The 21,283-nt window shown below is 43.4% G+C and overlaps 1 protein-coding gene across 1 annotated transcript; it reads right to left on the reverse strand.

Annotated features, from left to right (window-relative positions):
- Window positions 1-16,368: 16,368 nt before the first annotated feature.
- LOC109220646 lies at window positions 16,369-17,139 on the reverse strand. The gene is made up of 2 exons (XM_019385106.1): window positions 16,911-17,139; window positions 16,369-16,835 (listed from the first exon to the last, which is right to left on the reverse strand). Exons 1-2 carry the CDS (start codon window positions 17,137-17,139, stop codon window positions 16,369-16,371), a joined length of 696 nt encoding a protein of 231 aa, XP_019240651.1.
- Window positions 17,140-21,283: the final 4,144 nt, after the last annotated feature.

The raw sequence follows: 21,283 nt of genomic DNA on the forward strand, positions 1-21,283 counted from the left end.
CGTTGCTGATAATGAAACATGAAGAAGCAGTAAATGGGGGAAACGGGGCTGTAATACATGAGACGACGGGTCGGGTCGTCACATTTTGCTTACTATATTGAGAGTGTTGAGTTAGTATCAGCAGGTAAGCCTATCTTCAGATTATCTTTGACTCCCAGTTACTTTCAGTTATAATATTATCAGTTCAGTTTTAGTTTTCAGTTATTTTTTTGCCTTACATATTCGTTACATTATTTCGTACTAACCTCCCTTTTGTCGGGGATGCTGCATTTCATGCCTGCGCATCCTGATTGACAGTAGAATAGACCCTCCCAGCAGACAGAGTCAAACATCAGCTTGGTTGATAAGCTCCACTTCCTCGGAGTTACCAGGTGTAGACCTTGGAGTCCAATTTATATATACAAGTTTGATGGGTAGGTCGAGGCCCTATCCCGACCATGGTACAGTTCAATTATCTCTAGAGGCTTGTAGATGAGTCCTGTATATTTTGTATATCAGTAGATTTTCATGGCGGCTTCCTTAGCATGCACATTTATATATATCAGCTTTTGGGTATGTTTACCACTCATATGAGAGAGATGTTATTTTCAGATGATTCAGAGTATGGCCTCATCGGCGTAAGTTGAGGGTTACCCCTCCAGAGTTCACAGCTACATAGTAGTACGCTCGGGCCGAGTATGGCACCGGGTGCCGGCCATGCCTCTTCAGGTTTGAAGCGTGACCCTTTGTTTCTGCGTTCTCATGTCCGCTTCTGCAGACTCGCACCTGCGGTCCAAACCACGCAAAACACAAGAACCAGACTGCCTTCAAATCTCAAAAATGATATGAGACTCATCCGAAACAATCCCCATCCCCTTCGGACACCGTCCAAATGTACCAACCTGTCCTAAAACATTAGACAGAACTACCTGGGGTCTCAAATCCCACAAAATAACATCAAAATCATAAACCGAACCTCAATTCAAGCTTAATGAACTAATGAGACTTCAAATTTTAAAAACTCATGTCGAACCACGTCTTACAATCTTGGAATAAACCCAAATTTTGTAAACAAGTCAAAAATGACATAACGAACCTATTCCAATTACAGGAACAATAGTTTGAATTTGATAACATCAAAGTCAACTCCCGATCAAACCTTCAACTTTCGCCAATTAGATCAAATCAACTTAGGGGCCTCCAAATTCAAATCCAGACATATGCTGAAGTCCAAAATCACCATACGAACCTATTTGAACCATAAAAACCCATAGTGAGGTTGTTTACCCAAAAGTCAAACCTCGGTGAACTCTTACAACTCAAGCTCCCAACATTGGAATTAAGTGTTCCAATTTACTCCAAAACCTTCCTCAAACCAAACCAACCACCCCACAAGTCATAAAAGTACAAAGAAGCATAAGGGAAGCATCAAATTGTGGAACACGGCTAAAATACACAAAACCATCGACCATATCGTTACATTCTCCCCTTCTTAAACAAATATTCTTGAACGAGTTTAGAATCATACCTGGGATATCAAAAAGGTGTGGATATCTTCTTCACATATCATGCTCGGTCTCCCAAGTTGCCTCCTCGACTGGTTTACCTTTACCTCTCTACTAAACCTTCAATGATGATATATTCTTTGACCTCGGCTTCCGAACTTGCCTTTCCAAAATGGCCACCGGCTCCTCATCATTAGTCAAATCCTTGTCAAACTAAACCTAGCTAAAATCCAACACATGTGATGGGTCCTCATTGTATTTCTGAAGCATAGAAACATGAAACACTAGATGAACTCCCGATAAGCAAGGTGAAAAAGCTAGTCTATAGTCCACCTCAGCCACTCTCTCTAACACCTTGAAAGGACCAATATACCGAGAGCTCAACTGCCCTTCTTCCCAAACCTCATAACACCCTTCATGGGTGAAACTCAAAGAAGAACCTTCTCATCCTCCATATTAAGCTACACCCCGAACCTTCCTATTAACATAACTCTTCTACTTCTGTATCAACTTCACCTTCTTCAAAGCATCACAAACTAAATCTGTGCCCAATAGTCTAGCCTCGCCCAGCTCTAACCAACTAACCGAAGAATGACATTGCCTCCCATATAATGCCTCATATGGAGCTATCTGGATGCTTGACTGATGGTTTTTGTTGTATGCAAAGTACACTAATGGAAGAAACTGATCCCACTAACCTCCGAAATCTATGACAGAGGCTCTCAATGTATCTTCCAAAATCTGAATGGTCCGCTCGGACTGCCCATCTATTTGAGGGTGAAATACATTACTCAACTCAACCTTCATACTCGACTTACGCCGAACATCCCTCCAGAAATTCATAGTAAGCTGGGTGCCTCGATCTAAGATAATAGATACAGGCACGCCACGCAAGCGGACAATCTCCCTGATGTAGTTCATGGATAACTACTTAGAGGTATAGGATGTCATGACTGGAATGAAATGCAAAGACTAGGTCAGTCTATCAACAAACCCAAATAGTGTCAAATCTCCTCAATGTCCATGGAAAACCTACCACAAATTCCATAATGATGCGCTCCCACTTCCACTCCGGTATCTCAATCTTCTGAAGCAAACCACCAGGTTTGTGATGCTCATACTTGACCTGCTGACAATTTAAACATCCAGCAACATATCCCACACTGTCTTTCATCATCCTACGCCACCAATAATGCCACCTCAAATGTTGATACATCTTCGCAACGCCCGGATGAATGGAATATTGTGAACTATGAGCCGAATCAAGGATTAACTTCTCAACCTATCCATATCAAGAACACAAATTAGGCCCGAAGCTGCAACACACCATCGTCACCAATAGACATATCCTTAGCACCACCTTGCTGCACCGTATCCATAAGGATAAGAAAATGGGGATCATACTGACAAGCGTTGATGCACTCAAACAAGTTCGATTGAGATACAACAAAAGCATGGACTCTGCTTGGCTCCGATATATCCAATCTCAGGAACTTGTTGGGCAAAGCTTGAACATCCATAGCCTAGGGCCTCTCCCAATTGGAATAAATGCTAAATTTCCCATACTCTCCGCCTTTCTACTCTGCTACCACATTGGCCTTCCCCATATGATAAAGAATAGTGATATCATAGTCCTTCAATAGCTCCAACCTACTCCGATGCCTCAAGTTCAAACCTTTTGCTTGAATAGATGCTGAAGACTCTGATGATCCGTACACACCTCACAAGACACGCCATATAAGTAACCTAAAAATCTTGAGCGCGTGAACAATTGTTGCCAACTCCAAATCAAGCACTAGGAAGTTTTTCTCAAGGGGCTTTAACCAACATGATGTGTAGGCAATCAACCTACCGTCCTACATCATCACACACCCAATGCCAACCTGCAAAGCATCACAATAAACCACATATGAACCTGACCTTGAAGGCAAAACCAATACGGAGTGATGTAGTCAAAGTTGTCTTGAGCTTCTGAAAGCTCTCCTCAAACTCATCCGACCACATAAACGGAGCAAACCTCTGAGTAATATTAGTCAATGGATCTACGATAGATGAAAATCCCTCAACGAAGCGAAGATAGTAACCAGAAAAACTCAAGAAGTTCTTGATCTCTATAGTAGTAGAGGGGTTGCGCCCACTCTGAACTGCCCCAATATGCTCATGCTCCTCCTTACTATGGGAATACACCAATATATATGTCACAACCTAACCTCGGGAGGTGTGACCGGCACATGATTCTTGAGGGCCCATGCGAACCGACACAAATACTAAGACTTTTAACATGAAACCTCGGCCAACGATGCCTCCAAGTATAACACCAGAATTTAAAAATGCTTACAACTGATTGTGAAGGAAACTTGCATCCTTTTCATATACATGTATGGACAAATGATGCCAACAGAGTTGTTTAACTTGAAAATGGTAATTACAATTAGATTTAATTTTGTGGTTCTAAAAATATATGATTTATTTTTATGCTAGTTGTTAGGCAATAGATGCTAAGTGTGAGACTAGATTAAGGTAAGAGCTTGAAGATAGAACGTTATGCAAACCGAGTAGCCGAGAATTGGGGCCTCGAGCTAGCCTGTACTGGGCCTCGAGGTCGAGCTAAAGCGTTAGGCTGTGGATAGCCGATGAAGGACTAACAGTTCTAAGAGCTTTGATGGGGGCTCTTTATGATCAATGATGAGTAATAAATGAAGAACAATCAATGAAATGCAGTAAACGCAGGCAATGCAATAAATATAAGCAATAAAACCAAGGGAGAATATGTTTAAGTTAGAGAGCAGAGAATGTTCTTGGTCTTGTATTGAATATCATGTGTCCAAGAAATAACAAGGGTCCCCTTTATATAGGAGGGGGGAATCTCAACATGGTACATGTGTGATTATTACAAGGAAATGTAGCCGGTACATCCACCTAACAGTCTGGTATAGACTGGTACTATTCTTGCAGGTGCTGTCAGTTTTGACCGCGTACCTAGGGAACCTCCTGCTTATTCATGATGACCATCAATTTACGATGCCCCGAGGTCGGGCATAAAGAACCCTCGATGTCATGGACTTGAGCCGTGTCCCGGGCCTTCAAGGTGAAGCTACAAGGTGTCACAATGACCGTAAGATTAGGCTTTCTGATTTTATCCGTATACAGATAGTCCCCGCATTTCTTAGAGTAAAATGATAAGAAACGATCTCGGATTTTTGCCCCTTCGATACTTCATCACGACGGTAGTTACGCCCTGCCAAGCGATTGACGTGACAAATAGGATATCCGAAGGTCGCGTCCACACAACCCTTAAAAGCCTTTGAATTAATTACAGCGGTTGGCTGTCCCTTGGTCCGCTCCAACGTGTACGTTAGGCCGCTATAAATACTTCTTCCTTCGCCACTTATTTTCTACTGCGCCATCAAGCCTTCAAAAGAGTTCTTCTTACTACTCTCTTGTGTTCTCCTCTGAAATGCAATTTTCGTTTCTCCTCTGAAATCTTTTAACAAGAATGGCAAAAACTTCTACCTCCGTCCCTCTTGAAGATGTGCCTTCCTCTTCCTTGCGCTTATCTTAGGGCGAAGCAACAATGCCCCCTCGCGTTGGGTAGTGCATTCCAGGAGCCTTTGAAACGACCTCCGATTTTAAGTCCGAAAAACCCTCTTCGAAGCCGGGACTATGCAAACTTGTATCCCGATATATCAGTTTAATAACAGACGCCGAAAGGGTGAAGACCGACTGCCGCTGGGGGGACGCGGTGTTAGTGGAGATTCCTTCTCGGGGGGAGGACATAACAACATACAAGGCCGGCTTCCTCAATGTGTAAACTTATCCATTTACCCTCTGCCCGGTGGAGCCATCCTCGCCTTCAATAGACCCCGTGATCCTCGACTTTTGCGAATGATATCGGGTGACTCTCGACCAAATTCATCCTTCGTTCTCGCACTTTTTTTACATGACCATATACTACTCGAACATGATTAAGGGGATGCACCTCACCCTCGACCATCTGATCAGAATGTACATTCCTCGACTCTTCCATTGGGCCTGATTAAGCTCCACTGTCGGGCCTCGAGAGCCCTTTTTGCCTGTACCGATGAGGTTAGGAACGGAGGGTGGATGAGCCGTTTTGTCCGAGTTAGGACTTCGGACGTGATTCCAATGGAGAGGATGCCGTTCCCTGAAAGGTGGAACATGAAACGTAAGTAGATATACTGATTAAATGTTCTCTTGTTTCTTTTTGGGTACATCTCCCTACGAACTAACTTCCTCCGCTGATGCAGCCATCGGAGTGTACCCTAATTCGGTCAAGGACCTCTCGGGCTGGGTCAACCAGCTGGATTCGATTTGCCCATACGTTGAGCGCATGTGGCGCAATCTGTCCCAGGCTCGATGCGAAGCCAAGGACCATGGTGAGCCTTTACTTATGCTGTAATTGTATCTCTCAAAAGAACTATCACTGATAGCGTCCTCATTCCCTGTGTTTATATTTTGCATTTGTGCAAGTTTGGGGGAGGCCTTTTTGATGAGGGAAGCACAGCTTGGTGAAGTGGATACCCCGAAACCTGATGAAGAGAAGAAAAAATGAAAGAGGTCGTCGATCCATTCTCCGAAATCCAAGAAAGCCAAAGTGTAAGAACCTAAGGCTGATTCAGCAACCTTAATTCCAGGAGTGCCGGGTAGTCCCCGAGCTGAAGGTGAAAAGAAATATGATTCCTCGGAAGCACTCGTGGAGGGAGAAAACCTGACTGTCCCACGAGTTAATTGACGGCCAATACTTTCCTCGAGCTGAGGTGCGTTCATTGGGTGGTCCGGGGGGGGGGGGTGTCCAGCTCTGAAGCTATCCAGGAACAGGAGACGACCCAGATTGATCCAGTCGGGGTTATTGAAGTGAGCGATTCCCTTTTGGGATCGACTTTTTCTCCAAGGGAGATGCAAGATTCCCAAAATAAAGAGTCTTTCAACGTGGGGGCATCCGTGGGAGATAAAAATGTGTTTGAAAGGCTTTTTGTTGCGCCTGAGGAAAAGCCTGAATTTGACGCCTTGCTTATTTTCAGTGAGATCGACAAGCTCTGTGAGCAGGTAATCTTTTCGTAAATTCTGCTTGGTGCCCCTATTTTCGTCTTGCTAACCTTGTTTCTTCCATAATTCCAGGCCAAGGTGCTTTATAATCAGACCTTTTCCAAGTTTCAAACCTAGATGACTCGTTACGAGGGTGAGCACGAGAAGCTCACCGTAGAAGCTGATGAGCTTAGAGCTCTTTCTACCAAGAGGGAGGAGGAACTATGTAGCCTTCGGGATTGTTTGGAGGCGGCGTCACGGGAAAGGATTCATCTTACTGAGTAGGTTATATAGCTCTTATTTGCTTTTGTCTAAATGTTTATTCAACTTCAATGCTTTAACACCTTCGAGTCGATCTTTGCAGCTTGAGAAGAAAGATTTCCTAATGAAAGAGGAACTCCGAGCCAAGGACTCTGAAATCCTCGAACTCAAACAGCAAGTGAGTGAGATAGTCTCTTAGAGAGATACCCTCCAGGGGGAGGTGGTCTCGGTCGGGCAACAACCTGATGACGCAAGGGCGGAGAGTAATAAGTATAAGGGTCTACATACTGAGTTGGTTGCTGCGTTATCTGAGGTTAGGGCTGAAGCCGAGGTGTTCGTGTCTTCGCATAAAAAGGATGCTGCTACCGCAAATGCTCGGGCCAGGAAGGTGTTCGAAGAGGCCGAGCTGCGATTGACCCGAGCTGTGGAGCATGCCCGGTTAGAATCTCGGAGACGGGCTCTCGAGGATATATATGCGGGGTGCATCGATTTGTCCGCCGAGATAGAGAGGGTGAGGACCCTAGAAGAGGAGGCTGCGGCCCTGCTTTCTTCTGAAGGCGAGTCGAGCAGTGGCTCAGAAGATGATGAAGATGGAGGCGAGATCCCCGAAGGGAAAGAGGCTATTGAAAACTCGGGGGTCATGGCCGGTGCTGTTGAAAGCACGATTTCCGAGGGAGCCGTCGAAGGTCTAGCCCCGGTGGTAGATTAGGGTTTTATTTTCTTTTTGCCCTTGTAGGGCTTCAGTCCTAGGCATTGTAAATGCACCCTTGTGAACCTTTTAACATATATGTAAAGGCTTTTCGTTTTTCATCGTTTTTCGCTTTTCCTTTGCTTTTTTTAGGAATAAACTGTGGCGCTTGTTTGATAATTGATCCGAAATTTTGGAACTCAAATTTAAACCCTTAGGTTCCTGCTACAAGTGAGCGGTTAATGGCTGAGATTTGATCGTTTGGGGCTTAGTCCCCGAGTCACGTTTCGACTTGAGTTTATTGACCTTTAGGTCTACCGTATTGGCCCTGAGGCTATTTGAGCAGGCTTTTGAGCTTTTGCGTGTTTGGTCGGTGCGACCTCTAATCGGCCCTGGGCTCTTTTAGACCGACCCTTAAGCTCTTACGCGTTGGGTCGGTACGACTTCTAATATAGGCTGACACTTAGGCTCTTATGCATTTGCCCTTAGGCACTTTTTAGTTAACCGTTTCGGGCTCAGTCTTCGAGTCGGACTTCGACTCGAGCTCATTGACCCTTAGGTTTTTGAAGTTTAAGCTGGCTCTTAGGCTCATACTTGTTGGGTCGGTATGACCTTTTGATTTAAGCTGGCGGCAGTGGCTCTTACACGTAGGGTCGGTACGACCTTTAATTTAAGTTGGCGGCAGTGTCTCTTATGCGTAGGGTCGGTACGACCTTTAGTTTAGGCTTTATTTTTCCCTCATTGAAGTTTTTTGTGTTCGTCCGACTCTTCGACGGTTCGATAAGGACCTCGATTGCGAGCCGTTATGTGATGATGGGAGAGCACCTCGGGAGGTTTCGCTCGATGGCTGAATTGTTTCGAAGCCTTTTTATTGTTTGGAGCTGATGTGATCGAAGCTCTTTTGCTTATACCGAGGGTAGCCTGGTTAACCGGTTCTTTTCAAAGTATTTTCGAAGTAATTTGAAGGCATGTGATTTTATAGCGACGGTCGGGCGTCCCCGAGTCGCGTTAGTTCAGCTGGTACAGCCTTGTGACCGTAGTCATTATATCTGACCGTAGCCTTTTAGTCCTTGAGTGAAGTAGCTTCGGCATCTATATCGAGGGTATGCCTTTTTAGGGGTCTTACAAGTTCAAATATATAGCCTTAACTTTAGGATCGGGATTATGCCTTTTGTAAGGTCTTATAAATTTGAACATGCCTTACCTGAGGTCTAACAGATAGGTTACTTGGTACAAGTAAAATTCATGCCTAACTAGAGATCTTACAGACAGGTTACTTGGTACAAGTATAATTCATGCCTGGCTGGAGGTCTTACAGACAGGTTACTTGGTACAAGTATAATTCATGCCTTGCTCGAGGTCTTATAGATAGGTTACTTGGTACAAGTATGATTCATGCCTGGCTCGAGGTCTTACAGATTTGGAATTGCCTTATGGATGTCTTACATTGTTGATAATGCCTCCTGGAGGTCTTACATTTTCTAACATTGCCACGCGGAGGGCTTTTGGGCTCGAGGTTGCCCGCATGGGGTCTTATAGCCTTGGATTCTTCATACCTCGATGGGGTGACCGTCGGCGACAGTCCCTGAGATGTCGAGGGTTTTTGGCTCTGGAGCCGTTCCTTGTATATTTTGATGTTGCCTCTTGAGGCTTACGAGCTCGGTGTTTCTGGCCTGGAGGTCTTACGACTTCGAGTTTTTGATGTTAGTCCTCGGGTGTTCGGGAATTTTCTGGCTCTGGAGCTGTTTCTTGAAAAAATAGCGGATTTCTTTGAAGCGCAAAGTGTTTTGGTGGAAAAATATTCCTTGATTACTTGGCACAAGTATACATGTTTTCGTCGTCAAGGGTTCAACTATTCTATGCGGACACGATTCATTCGATCGTTTGGCCCGATACATCATTTTCCTATTGAGACCCTTTTTTGGCTCATCTTGACTTCTTCGAGGGGGTGATCTCCCGGGGGGATGCTTCCCAGTATTCGAGGTTGATTGAAGAGAAGCCTTGAATACTTGTTAAGTTCTCCTTAGGTAGCATATAGATGTTGCCTCGTTAAAAACCTTGTCGGCAAAACCCTTCTTGGGATAAAATCCAGTCGAAGGAAATGAATGCAATGCATGCTTCTAAACCAAAGGTCTTCAAGTCGGGGGATGCTTCGGCGTCTTCTATCGGACACCTTAACAGTAGTAGCATCTGAGCATTGATATGTTCCAATTGTTCGAAAGTTGTTTGCCTTCCATGGTACCGAGCTTGTAGGACCCTTTGCCGATCACTCCGAGGATGCGGTACGGTCCTTCCCAGTTCTGGCCTAGCCTTCCTTCATTAGGGTTTCGAGTGTTCAGGGTGACTTTTCTTAGGACCAAGTCCCCGACTCCAAAATGTTGGAGATTTGTTCTCCTGTTATAGTACCTTTCGATCCTTTGTTTTTGGGCAGCCATTCAGACCAGCGAAGCTTCTCGCTTTTCATCCAATAGTTCGAGGGCCGCAGTCACGGCTTCGTTGTTTGAACTTTCGGTGGTGTGCCGGACCCTGGCGCTTGGTTCTCCGACCTCGACCGGTGTCAAATTCTCAGCGCCATATACCAGAGAGAAGGGCGTTTCTCCTGTGCTTGATTTCGGAGTTGTTCGATATGCCAATAACACTTGGGTAATATTTTTCTCCATTTTCCCTTTGCACTTTCTATCTTCTTTTTTAAGTTTTGAATGATGGTATTGTTTGTGGACTCGGCCTGATCGTTTGCACATGGGTGGTAGGGTGTCGACAGGATTCTTTTGATTTTGTGGTCCTCGAGAAACTGTGTTACTTTGCTTCCGATGAACTGCTTTCCGTTATCACATGTTATTTCAAAAGGAATCCCGAATCGGCACATGATATGGTCCCAGATGAAGTTAATGACTTCTTTTTCTCTTATCTTCTCGAAGTCCTACGCTTTCACCCATTTTGAGAAAAAGTCAGTCATAAATAAAATAAATCTAGCTTTACATGGTGCCGTAGGTAGGGGTCCGACGATGTCCATCCCCTACTTCATTAACGGCCACAGTGACAAGACTGAACGTAGCTGTTCACCGGGTTGGTGAATCATCGGTGCGAATATCTGGCATTTGTCGCATTTTCGGACGAGTTCTTTGGTGTCTTTCTCCATGCTGTCCCAATAGTAACCTGCTCTGATCACCGTTCGAACTAAGGAATCGGCACTGGAGTGATTTCCGCAGGTGCCCTCGTGGATTTCTCAAAGCACGTAATCTGTGTCCCACGGCCCTAGACATACTGCTAGGGCCCATCAAAGGTTCTCCTGTACAGAGTTCTGTTTTCATCGAGTAAGAATTGGGCCGCTTTATTTCGCAGAGCCCTCGACTCTTTTGGGTCCACGGGTAGCTTCCCGCTTTCCAAATAATTGACATATTTATTTCTCCAATCCCATGTCAGGCTAGCGGAATTGATCTCGACGTGGCCCTCCTCGATCACTGATTTGGACAGCTGAACAACAGTGAAGTATGTCATCTTCCTCGACAGATGATCCCAAGTTTGCGAGGACATCAACCTCGCTATTCTGCTCTCGAGGTATGTGGACCAGAGTCCATTCTTTGAAGCGGTGCAATGCGACTTGAATTTTGTCTAAGTATCTTTGCATCCTGTCTTCTCGAACCTCGAAGCTCCCATTTACCTGATTTACTACCAGGAGGGAATCACATTTTGCTTCGATGATTTCTGCTCCTAGGCCTTTGGCCAATTCCAGACCTGCAATCATAGCCTCATACTCGGCTTCGTTGTTAGTCAATTTTGCAATTTTTATAGATTTCCTAATCATGCCGCCCGTAGGTAGCTTCAGGACTATACCGAGTCCGGATCCTTTCACGTTTGAGGCGCCGTCGGTGAACAAGGTCCATACCCCCGAAGATGTGCCCGTTTTTAATAGAATTTCTTTCTCTACCTCGGGAACGAGGGCAGGTGTGAAGTCGGCCATAAAATCTGCTAGAATTTGGGACTTGATAGCCGTTCGGGGCTGGTATTTGATATCGTACCCCCGAGTTCGATCGCGCATTTGGCCAAACGGCCTGACAATTCGGGCTTATGCAATATGCTTTGGAGAGGATATGTTGTTAAAACACAAATACGATGGCATTGGAAATAAGGCTTTAATTTTCGAGATGCGCTTGTTAATGCAAGAGCTTACTTTTCTAGGTGCGGATACCTGGTTTCGGCATCTCCTAGGGTCCGACTTACATAATAGACAGGGAATTGCGTACCTTGCTCTTCTCGAACCGACACACCACTTATCGCTACCTCGAACACAGCCGGGTATAAATACAGCGTTACATCTTCCTTTGGGGTGTGAAGCAAAGGTGGGTCCGTTAGATATCGTTTCAACTCCTCTAAAGCACGCTGGCATTCCGGAGTCTATTCGAAGCTGTTCTTCCTTTTGAGTAGGGAGAAGAAATGATGACTCCTGTCTGACGACCTTGATATGAATCGGCCCAAAGCTGCTATTTGCCCAGTCAGCCGTTGCACGGCCTTCACATTGTTTACCACTGTGATCTCTTCTATGGCTTTGATTTTATCGGGGTTGATCTCTATCCCCCTGTTTGACACCATGAAGCCTAAGAATTTGCCCGTACCCACTCCGAAGGCACATTTCTCGGGATTGAGTTTCATGTTGTAGCTTCTGAGGATGTCCAATGTCTCCTGCAAATGAGTTAAATGGTCCTCTGCGTGCAGGGACTTAACTAGCATATCGTCAATGTAAACTTCCATGGAATTGCCTATTTGGTTTTCGAACATCTTATTAACTAGGCACTGGTACGTGGCCCCCGCATTTTTTAGCCCGAAGGGCATCACATTGTAGCAGTACATACCGTACTTCGTGATGAACGAAGTTTTTTCCCGATCCTCGGGTTCATCTGAATTTGATTATACCCCGAGTAGGCATCGAGAAAGATGAGGATCTCATGGCCGGCCGTGGCATCGATCAAGCGATCGATGTTGGGAAACAGGAATGAATCTTTGGGGTACGCTCTATTCAAGTCTTTATAATCTACGGACATTCTTAACTTATTCCCTTTTTTGGGAACTACCACCACATTGGCCAACCATTCGGGATATTTTACTTCCCTAATAGATCCTATTTTGAGGAGTTTTGTTTACCTCATCCTTGATGAACGCGTGTTTTACCTCGGACTGAGGTCTTCTTTTTGCTTCACTGGTTTGAACATGGGGTCGACACTTAGTTGATGGGTGGTTATTTCCGGCGGGATCCCTTTCATATCTAAATGGGACCACGCAAAGCAATCGATGTTATTAATAAGTAATTGAATGAATTTTTTCCTGCATTTGAGGGTTAATCCCATTCCCAGGTATACCTTCCGATCTGGGAGATGCTCGACCAAAACGGCCTGCTCCAGCTCTTCAACTGTTGATTTTTTTGCATCCGATTCATTGGGGGCAATGAAGGTTCGGGGGCGAGGAAGTCTTCTTCGTCGTTCTCGGGGGTCTGTTTGTCCTCCGGCTCCTCCGAGGTGGAGGGCATTGAGGTTGGTGCCTCCTCATGAACTGCAAACATCTCCTTCGTCGCATGTTGTTCTCCATATACCGTTTTTATACTGTCTTCTGTCGAAAAACTTTATCTTCTGATGAAGAGTTGACGGTACTGCCCTCATGATGTGTATCCATGGCCTTCCAAGCAATGCATTGTATCTCATGTCACCTTCGATGACATGAAATTTTGTGTTTCGAACTGTGTCGGACACGTTGACCGGGAGGGTGATCTCCCCCTCCATTGTTTCGCCGGCCATGTTGAAGCCGTTGAGGACTTGGGAGGTAGGTATGATTTGATCGAGCAATTCGAGCTACTCTACCTCCTTCGACCTGATTACGTTGGCCGAGCTACCTGGAAATTTTAAAGTTATTCAAGAGAAATGAAATTACCAGCGCGTCGTTATGGGGATGAGACAGGTTCTCGAAGTCCTCTTCACTAAAGGCAAGGATGTCCTCGGGCATGCGGCCCCGAATTTGCCCTTCCATTGCGGCGGAAACCTTTGCCCGCTTGATCACGGGTCCTTGGGGGACGTCGGTCCCTCCGATGATCAGATGAACGACGTGCAGGGGTTTTTTCATTCCGTTTCCCCCGTCCGCCTCTCCTTCTTCCCGGGCTGGATTTTTCCGAGCTTCCTGTTGGTTCTCTTGGCGTATACTCCTGTTAGTATGGGAGCTTATATTGACATGTTGGTTGTTGCGTGAGACCACATCCACGGGAATTGGTTCTGGTGCATCCTCAGGGCTTCGTGCAGGTACACCGATATGTGGAACGGCTACACCAGTCTCTCCATGGTCCTCAGGACCGTTGTTTTCATGTTCATTCACTGAGCTAGACATTTTGACCTGAAATCTAAGATTCTTGGACAAGAAAAAGTGTGAAGGATAACTTGCATTATTTAGTAACCAGCAAGAAAACAATCACTATTATTTTTAGCCCCGCGGTGGGCGCCAAACTGTTTACCTTGAAAATGGTAATTACAATTAGATTTGATTTTGTGGTTCAAAAAATACGTGATTTGTTTTTATGCTAATTGCTAGGAAATAGATACTAAGTATGAGACTAGAAAATAAGGTAAGATCTTGAAGATAGAACGTTATGCAAACCGAGTAGCCGAGAATCGGGGCCTCGAGCTAGCCTGTACTGGGCCTCGAGGTCGAGCTAAAGCATTAGGCTGTGGATAGCCGATGAAGGACTAACAATTCTAAGAGCTTTGATGGGGGATCTTTATGATCAATGATGAGTAATAAATGAAGACAAATCAATGAAATGCAGTAAACGTAGGCAACGTAGTAAATATAAGCAATAAAATCAGGGGAGAATATGTTTAAGTTAGAGAGCAGAGAATGTTCTTGTTCTTGTATTGAATATCATGTGTCCAAGAAATATAAGGGTCCCCTTTATATAGGAGGGGGGAATCTCAACATGGTACATGTGTAATTATTACAAAGAAATGTAGCCGGTACAACCACCTAACAGTCTGGTACAGACTGGTACTATTCTTGCAGGTGCTGTCAGTTTTGACCGCGTACCTAGGGAACCTCTTGCTTATTCCTGATGACCATCGATTTATGATGCCCCGTGGTCGGGCATAAAGAACCCTCGATGTCATGGCCTTGAGCCGTATCATGGGCCTTCAAGGTGAAGCTACGAGGTGTCACAATGACCGTAAGATCAGGCTTTTCGATTTTATCCGTATACAAAAGTCATAACCAACATTATCATATACACCAAACACTAGTCTGCAAGCCTCTAAGAGTGCCAAAAATATATAACTTGGTCATGACAAGTCCCCACCATACCCAAAATGATTGAAACATATACTTTCAGTACCTATCGACTTCTGAACTCCTAATCTGGAGAAGTGGAGTGCGACAACAAACATCTGAAGCGATCAACCTACTGGGGAGGGATATCACTGGGTCTAATTGTACTTGTGGGAATGAACACAACAACCAGAACAAAGGGGCATCTGTATCGAAAGATGTACTAATTATGTAAGACTATTAAGATGTGTAAATCAAAGACATAACATAAGAGATATGAATATATTGTTTCAACCTAGATATCGAAGATAAGGCACTGGGGGCATACACTACAGAAATCATAAATCTTAAATGTATCCAAGTTTGTTAAAAAGTTAACCATTTATTGGGGCTATACATTAAATACATAATATAATATCATTCAGCCGCTCTTTGGGACATATCATATCATATCGTACCCGGCCTCGAAGAGGACTCAATAAGGTCTTATATCGTTACCACATCATACCCGGCCTCAAGAGATCTCTGTTGTACCTGGTCTCAACAGAATTCGACATACCCAATCTCAGAAGGACTCGGTCGTACCCGAACACATAGGGCTCGATAAATATTTTGCATCATAGAGGACTCGGTCATACCCAGCCTCAGCAGGTCTCGACTATACCCGGCCTCAATAGGACTTAGCGTAGTCAGCCTTAAGAGGACTCGGTAACCTCACATTTTACATCATGTCTCATCATACCCAACAGATAAGTGGTTATTCAATAGGTGTGGTACCCGGCTGACTATAGCGCGACTATATATATATATATATATATTGTGCAATGCAAGGTCAATTACAAGAGATACTAAGATTAAACTCAGAATGAATCATATTCTCTAACCTAAGGGTACTATCTAGGAACACCTCAGACTTGAAATAAATGTTACCAACAAGAATGTATTGGAACAGAAATAACGTTATTAAGAAGGGCTTAGAACCAACTAATTTTTCAACATAGAAATCCTTTAGGGAGAGGCACTTACACCAAATCATGCCAGGAAAGAAAGTTATCTTACATACCTTATTGAAGAGCTAGCTACGCTTCCTGAGTTCCTACGCTTTTGTGATGATTAATTCCGCCCCTAATGAATCTCCAAATAAATCAGTATAAAAAGATAGCATATATTATAGTGACGATCTCAAGTTCTTCACGATAAATCCTGTTGGGTTCACTTCTGATTTTTCCTTAGATTATTCAGGAATTCTCAAGGGGGTTTAAGAGCATTTTGGAAGAACTAAAGTTGGTGATATACCATAGAATGAAAACAAAGAGAGCTTCACTGCCTTTTTATGCCAAGTGTAGGAAATTCTGCCGCCCATATGCCAAATGAGTCGCCCCGCACCAGCCACTGCGCCCGGTGGGATAGCTGGGGCATTTTGGTTAAATATAACCACCTATTTGTCCTTATAACGTGTCGCATGCTGATTAGTTGTGTCAAAACCTTATTATTCTTCAACTTCACATGTGGGGAACAGTGTCGGGCGTAACATTTCCCTCCTTTTAGAATATTCATCCTCGAATGTTGAATCGTAGTCACTCCTTGCAAACTTCTCTAGTCATTTTGTGTTGTGCCCATTATAGTAGTCTCATTGTTGTCTCCTGTAGTATGGAACAAATGGGGGTACTTGGATTTCATATCTTCTTCAGCTTCCCAGGTCATTACTCCTATATTATTGTTCCTCCAAAGTACTTTAACTGAAGATACCTCTTTGGTTTGAAGCTTACGAACTTGACGATCTAGGATAGCCACCAGAATTTCTTCGTAAGATAGGTTCTTTGTGACTTGAATATCTTTAATAGGGGTACTACGGGAAGGATTACTCAAGAACTTTCGAAGCAAAGACACATGGAATACCGGATGCAATACATCTGATTCCAGGGGAAACTTAAGCTTATAAGCCACTTGACCTACCTTCTGAATAATTCGATATGGTCTGATATACCGGGGGCTAAGTTTGCCTTTCTTTCTGAACCTCATCACGCCTTTCATAGGCAACACCCTCAAGAATACCCTGTCTCCTACAACAAATTCCAAATCTCATCATCAGTTATCCGAGTAAAATATTTGCCTTCTTTGAGTAGTCAATAATCTACCTCGAATCATTTTCACCTTTTCTACACCCCGTTGCATCAACTTAGGACCCATTAACTTTGTTTCACCAACTTTGAACCAGCCGATAGGAGACATACACTTCCATCCATATAGGGCCTCATATGGTGCAATCTGAATTCCAGCATGGTAGGTGTTGTTGTAAGCAAATTCGATGAGTGGTAGAGGATCCTCCCAATTTCCTTTGAAGTCCAAAACATAGGCTCGTAACATATCCTCGAGTTTCTGAATAGAACGTTCGTCCTGACCTTCTTGGGGGATTAAAAGTTGTGCTAAGGTTGATCCTGGTACCCAATCCTTTTTGAAATGATCTCCAGAAGGTAGCTATAAATTGGGCACCTCTATCTGATATGATATAAATTGTAACTCCATTAAGTGAAACTATTTCCTTTATATATAACTTAGCATAATATTCAGTCAAGAAGGTAGTTTTAACATGTAGGAAATGAGATGACTTGGTGAGTCGATCCACAATAACCCATATGGAATCAAATCTTCGGCATTATCATGGTAACTCGGTAACGAAATCAATGATGATCATCTCGCATTTCTAGGTTAGAATTTCCATATTCTGAAGCAGAACACCTAGTTTCTGGTATTCAACCTTATCTTGTTGGAATTTTGGATACTAAGCAACGTATTCAGCAACGTTCCTCTTTATATCATTCCACCGGTATAGCTGATCGGGTCCAAGCCTACACTACTATTGAGTAGAGAGGATGGTCGAAGCAGTTTTAATGCAACTAGGTTGGGATCGAGTCCACAGGGAGTTAATAATTGGAATTAGGTGTATATCCTCGTGCAAATGCGGGCTTTGAATCTAATTACACTTCCACAAATGTTTGGTTTGGTTTCTACTTCTACTTCTATTCTATTGCATGCAATATTTGAAACTAAGTACAATACTTTGTTATTGATTTTCAAGGGTTTAAAGGGACTAAGGTAGTGACTTCCACCTAGGTGGATATCTAACGGGTGGTAGAGTCTAGGGCAATCATGTGATTAATTGGGGTCGTAATATAGCTATCACACCCAGGTACTCACTCTATACCTCTCGGTAGTTTGAGTGATTTTGCCCAATTTGGCCTTCTCAAGTCCAAATGGGCATGCAATACAAGTGATATTAGCTCAAGTCGGGTATTACTATCTCTAGGTTTAACCCTTTAATTGGTGCTATCAATTTCTGAAGTTCACCCCAATTCGTTGTTAGCCTAGCTTTCATAGACGTAGTCCCTCTTTCTCAAGTAGAGACTAAGTCATAAAGGCAAGAATCAGTGTTTGCAACCACTAATTCTAAAGTTCTAGCAAGAACTAGGCTAAATATCACTAACCCATACACATTCAAGCCCTAAAATGCAATACCTATCAAATACCCACATTAGGGTTGGGTCACAACCCTTGGGTTTAGCTACTCATGGAAACAACATAAATCAAAGATGAAACAAAGACAAAATTCTTAATACTAGATTAAAAGATGAAAATCTAATGTTGAGAGATAATTCTAGTACAAAATTGCCCAAAACAAAATTTCTAGCCGTCTCACGTGCTCAGCTAAAACATAACTTAACCTAAAAATGTCAAAAAGATCTATTTATACTAAGCTGAAATTTCCAGACAAAAATACCCCTGCGGAGGTTTCGCGGCCGCGTAATTCTTACTGCGGCCGCATTCTTGCTTTTGCGGCTGCTTAATACTGATTGCAGCCCGCATTTTTAACTTCTGGATCGGGGTTGAGGTTTGTTTTGCGGGCCGCATAATTTCCATCGCGGCCGCATAATTCTAACGCGGACCGCACTTCTTGTTTTTGATTGAAATGTGAATTCTCTGAACCTTAGCAACCGCGGTTTGCATAATTCCAATTGCGGCCGCGGTGAGACTTTCCGGCCACACATTTCTGGCGCGGACCTCGCTTAACATTTTGCTTAAAAATGCACTCTCTGAATCTCCCTTTCGCGGACCGCATATTTGTGATCGCGGACGCGTTGTGGCTTCCGCGGCCGCACAATATTTGTGCGGTCCGTGTTTCAGGTCTCTTGTCCCAATCTTGGTTTTTGTACCAATTTTGACTCCCTTATGAGTTGATTATGCCTCCTTTGGCTCATTTTGATCAATTCCTGCAAGCAAGCATTTTACATTAGTTTCTGGGAACTTTACGCATTTTTGGCCTAAAACGCAAGTAAAAGAGAGCAAATCAAAGGTTAAAATCCCTACTTATCAACTCCCCCAAACTTAAGTGTTTGCTTGTCCTCAAGCAAATAAGGTATTTCTCACCTCCACTAAAACAAAACAGAAGGATATTTCAGTTGCCCTAATGTGAATCAATCATGCATCAATTGGGACTAACAATTATCCTCAACACAAATGAATTATCAACAACACAAAACCTTTTTAGTAACATAGTTCTAATGCGACACTAGAGCATCAAGAGTTGACTTAATTCATCAAGGAAGCTCACTCTATTGCGTATGTCGTTGCGGAACCCAAACTCTTCCTCCTCTTCTCCCCATAAGCAAATCTCACTTTATATTGTAGCACTCAAAACAAGGATTGTGAAGAAGTACGCTCATCTCTCTCAAGGGAATGTCGCAATTCCGGCTCTAAGTACCATAAGCTTGCCCCTTATGTAAATCACCACTAATATAAGTCACTCAACTCGAAATCATATAGGGCTTTTCCGGGAGTGTAATGAAGGCTTTTGGATCAAGGTAGGACTTATTGGCATATGATGGCTTCATCTTTCCTTAAGCACTCCATTTTCTCATTTCGGCTCATACTTTCTTGACTCTTTGAGTCATTTTTTTCTTACTTAGGGGAACTAGAGAGACACACTGTCACTCATTAATGCACATGACGATCATTTTTCTCCTTTTCTAATCATTCCATGCCTTTCATCATTGGTAGGCTACGGAAGATTTTAAGCTTCAAATTGGATCAAGGAGAGCCTACAATCATTTCTCAAGTCGGGCTACACTTAGAATTTCGCCTAGACAAACATTCAGGGCAAGTTCTAGACTTATTGGCACGGAACTTGGACTTGCAATTCAATACCTCACCTCACAAGCTGTTGGATTGTTAAAGAGAACAGAGTCGAGGGCCCACAACAACCCTAGCTAAGATTGAACATCACAAATGGCTCAAAGAAACCACTCGATGATTGTTTTAGTCAACATAAGAGTCTAAAGGTCACTACAGAACTATTCTTTGCCAATCAACTTGTTTCTAACCATAAGGTCGAAGGTAAATGTGTTAGTACCAAGTGAAACCTGCTTGAGATACTTTTATTCATTACTACTATTTACACCAAAACATAAATAAAACGGACTCAATCCCTTAAGAAGGTTATCACGCTATCCATTGTGGGAAGAGCCAGCCGGTTCACACAACATCCATCTTTGGAAAGAACTGTGGCATTAAGAAAACCAAAGGCTTATTGTTCATATAAAACGTAAAGAGAAGCTAACAAATTAAAATGAAACTACTAAAGGAAATAAGAAGCTATGAAGTAAAATTATGAAAGAAGTTATGAAGTAAACTACGGAAATAAAACTGGATATATTTATACATCAATGAAAATGAATATATACATCAAATGGTAAAACTATATACATACCGCATGTGAAAGTAACGAATATATACATACCAAAAGTAAAAATAACGAATATATACATACCAAAAGTGAAAATAAAGAGAAGTAAAGATAAAGAAAAATATCATAGTTATCACATGCTAATGTCATCATATCATCACCAAATCAAAATAGATAACCACCCCACCCCCAAATAAAAGATAGCATTGTCATCAATGCTAATATCAAAATAAGATCAGGGAAAGGATTAGAGAGTAAAGAAAACTCCCTATGTGGTCTCTGTCTGCGTCGGGTTAGGCACATGAGAGGGGTCCTCGGACTGCATAGGCTCATCAGCTCCCTCCGGGTCCTCGGACTAGATCTCAAAATCCTCTGACTGGGGGACCATGGGGTTGCGGAGCATCTGGATCATCTCTTCAGCAATATGTGTAGTGGCAACCGGCTCCTCAGACTAGCTAGTTGCTGTAGCCTCATGCTCTGCTGCCTGTGCTGCTGGGGCTTGCTCCTCCAAGAGTAATGGGATGTCTCCGGCAGATGTATACTTTTCTACCTCCTTCTTCAACAGCTCCACTGAATTCTTTGAGGCCTGAGTTTTCTTCAACTTCTTCACTTGCTTGCCCAGATCCTTGATAACCTTTCCATGTGTATCCAGAGTCTCCAGGATCTTCTTCTGGTTGTCCAGGAGCTTCTTCTGGTTGTCCCGAAGCTCCTTCAATTTGTCCTCCACTGATGGAGGTACCTGAAGTTGTGTTGGGGATGACTATGCTGCTA

This window comes from Nicotiana attenuata, unplaced genomic scaffold (assembly GCF_001879085.1).
Source record: "Nicotiana attenuata strain UT unplaced genomic scaffold, NIATTr2, whole genome shotgun sequence".
Classification (NCBI taxonomy): Eukaryota; Viridiplantae; Streptophyta; class Magnoliopsida; order Solanales; family Solanaceae; genus Nicotiana; species Nicotiana attenuata.

Excerpts from the sequence above, each read along its gene's own strand:
- LOC109220646 (XM_019385106.1), bottom strand. The coding sequence starts at position 17,139 with ATGTTACGAGCCTATGTTTTGGACTTCAAAGGAAATTGGGAGGATCCT. Across the intron at positions 16,836-16,910 it reads AAAGGTGAAAATGATTCGAG|GAGACAGGGTATTCTTGAGG; the intron begins GTAGATTATTGA and ends AATTTGTTGTAG.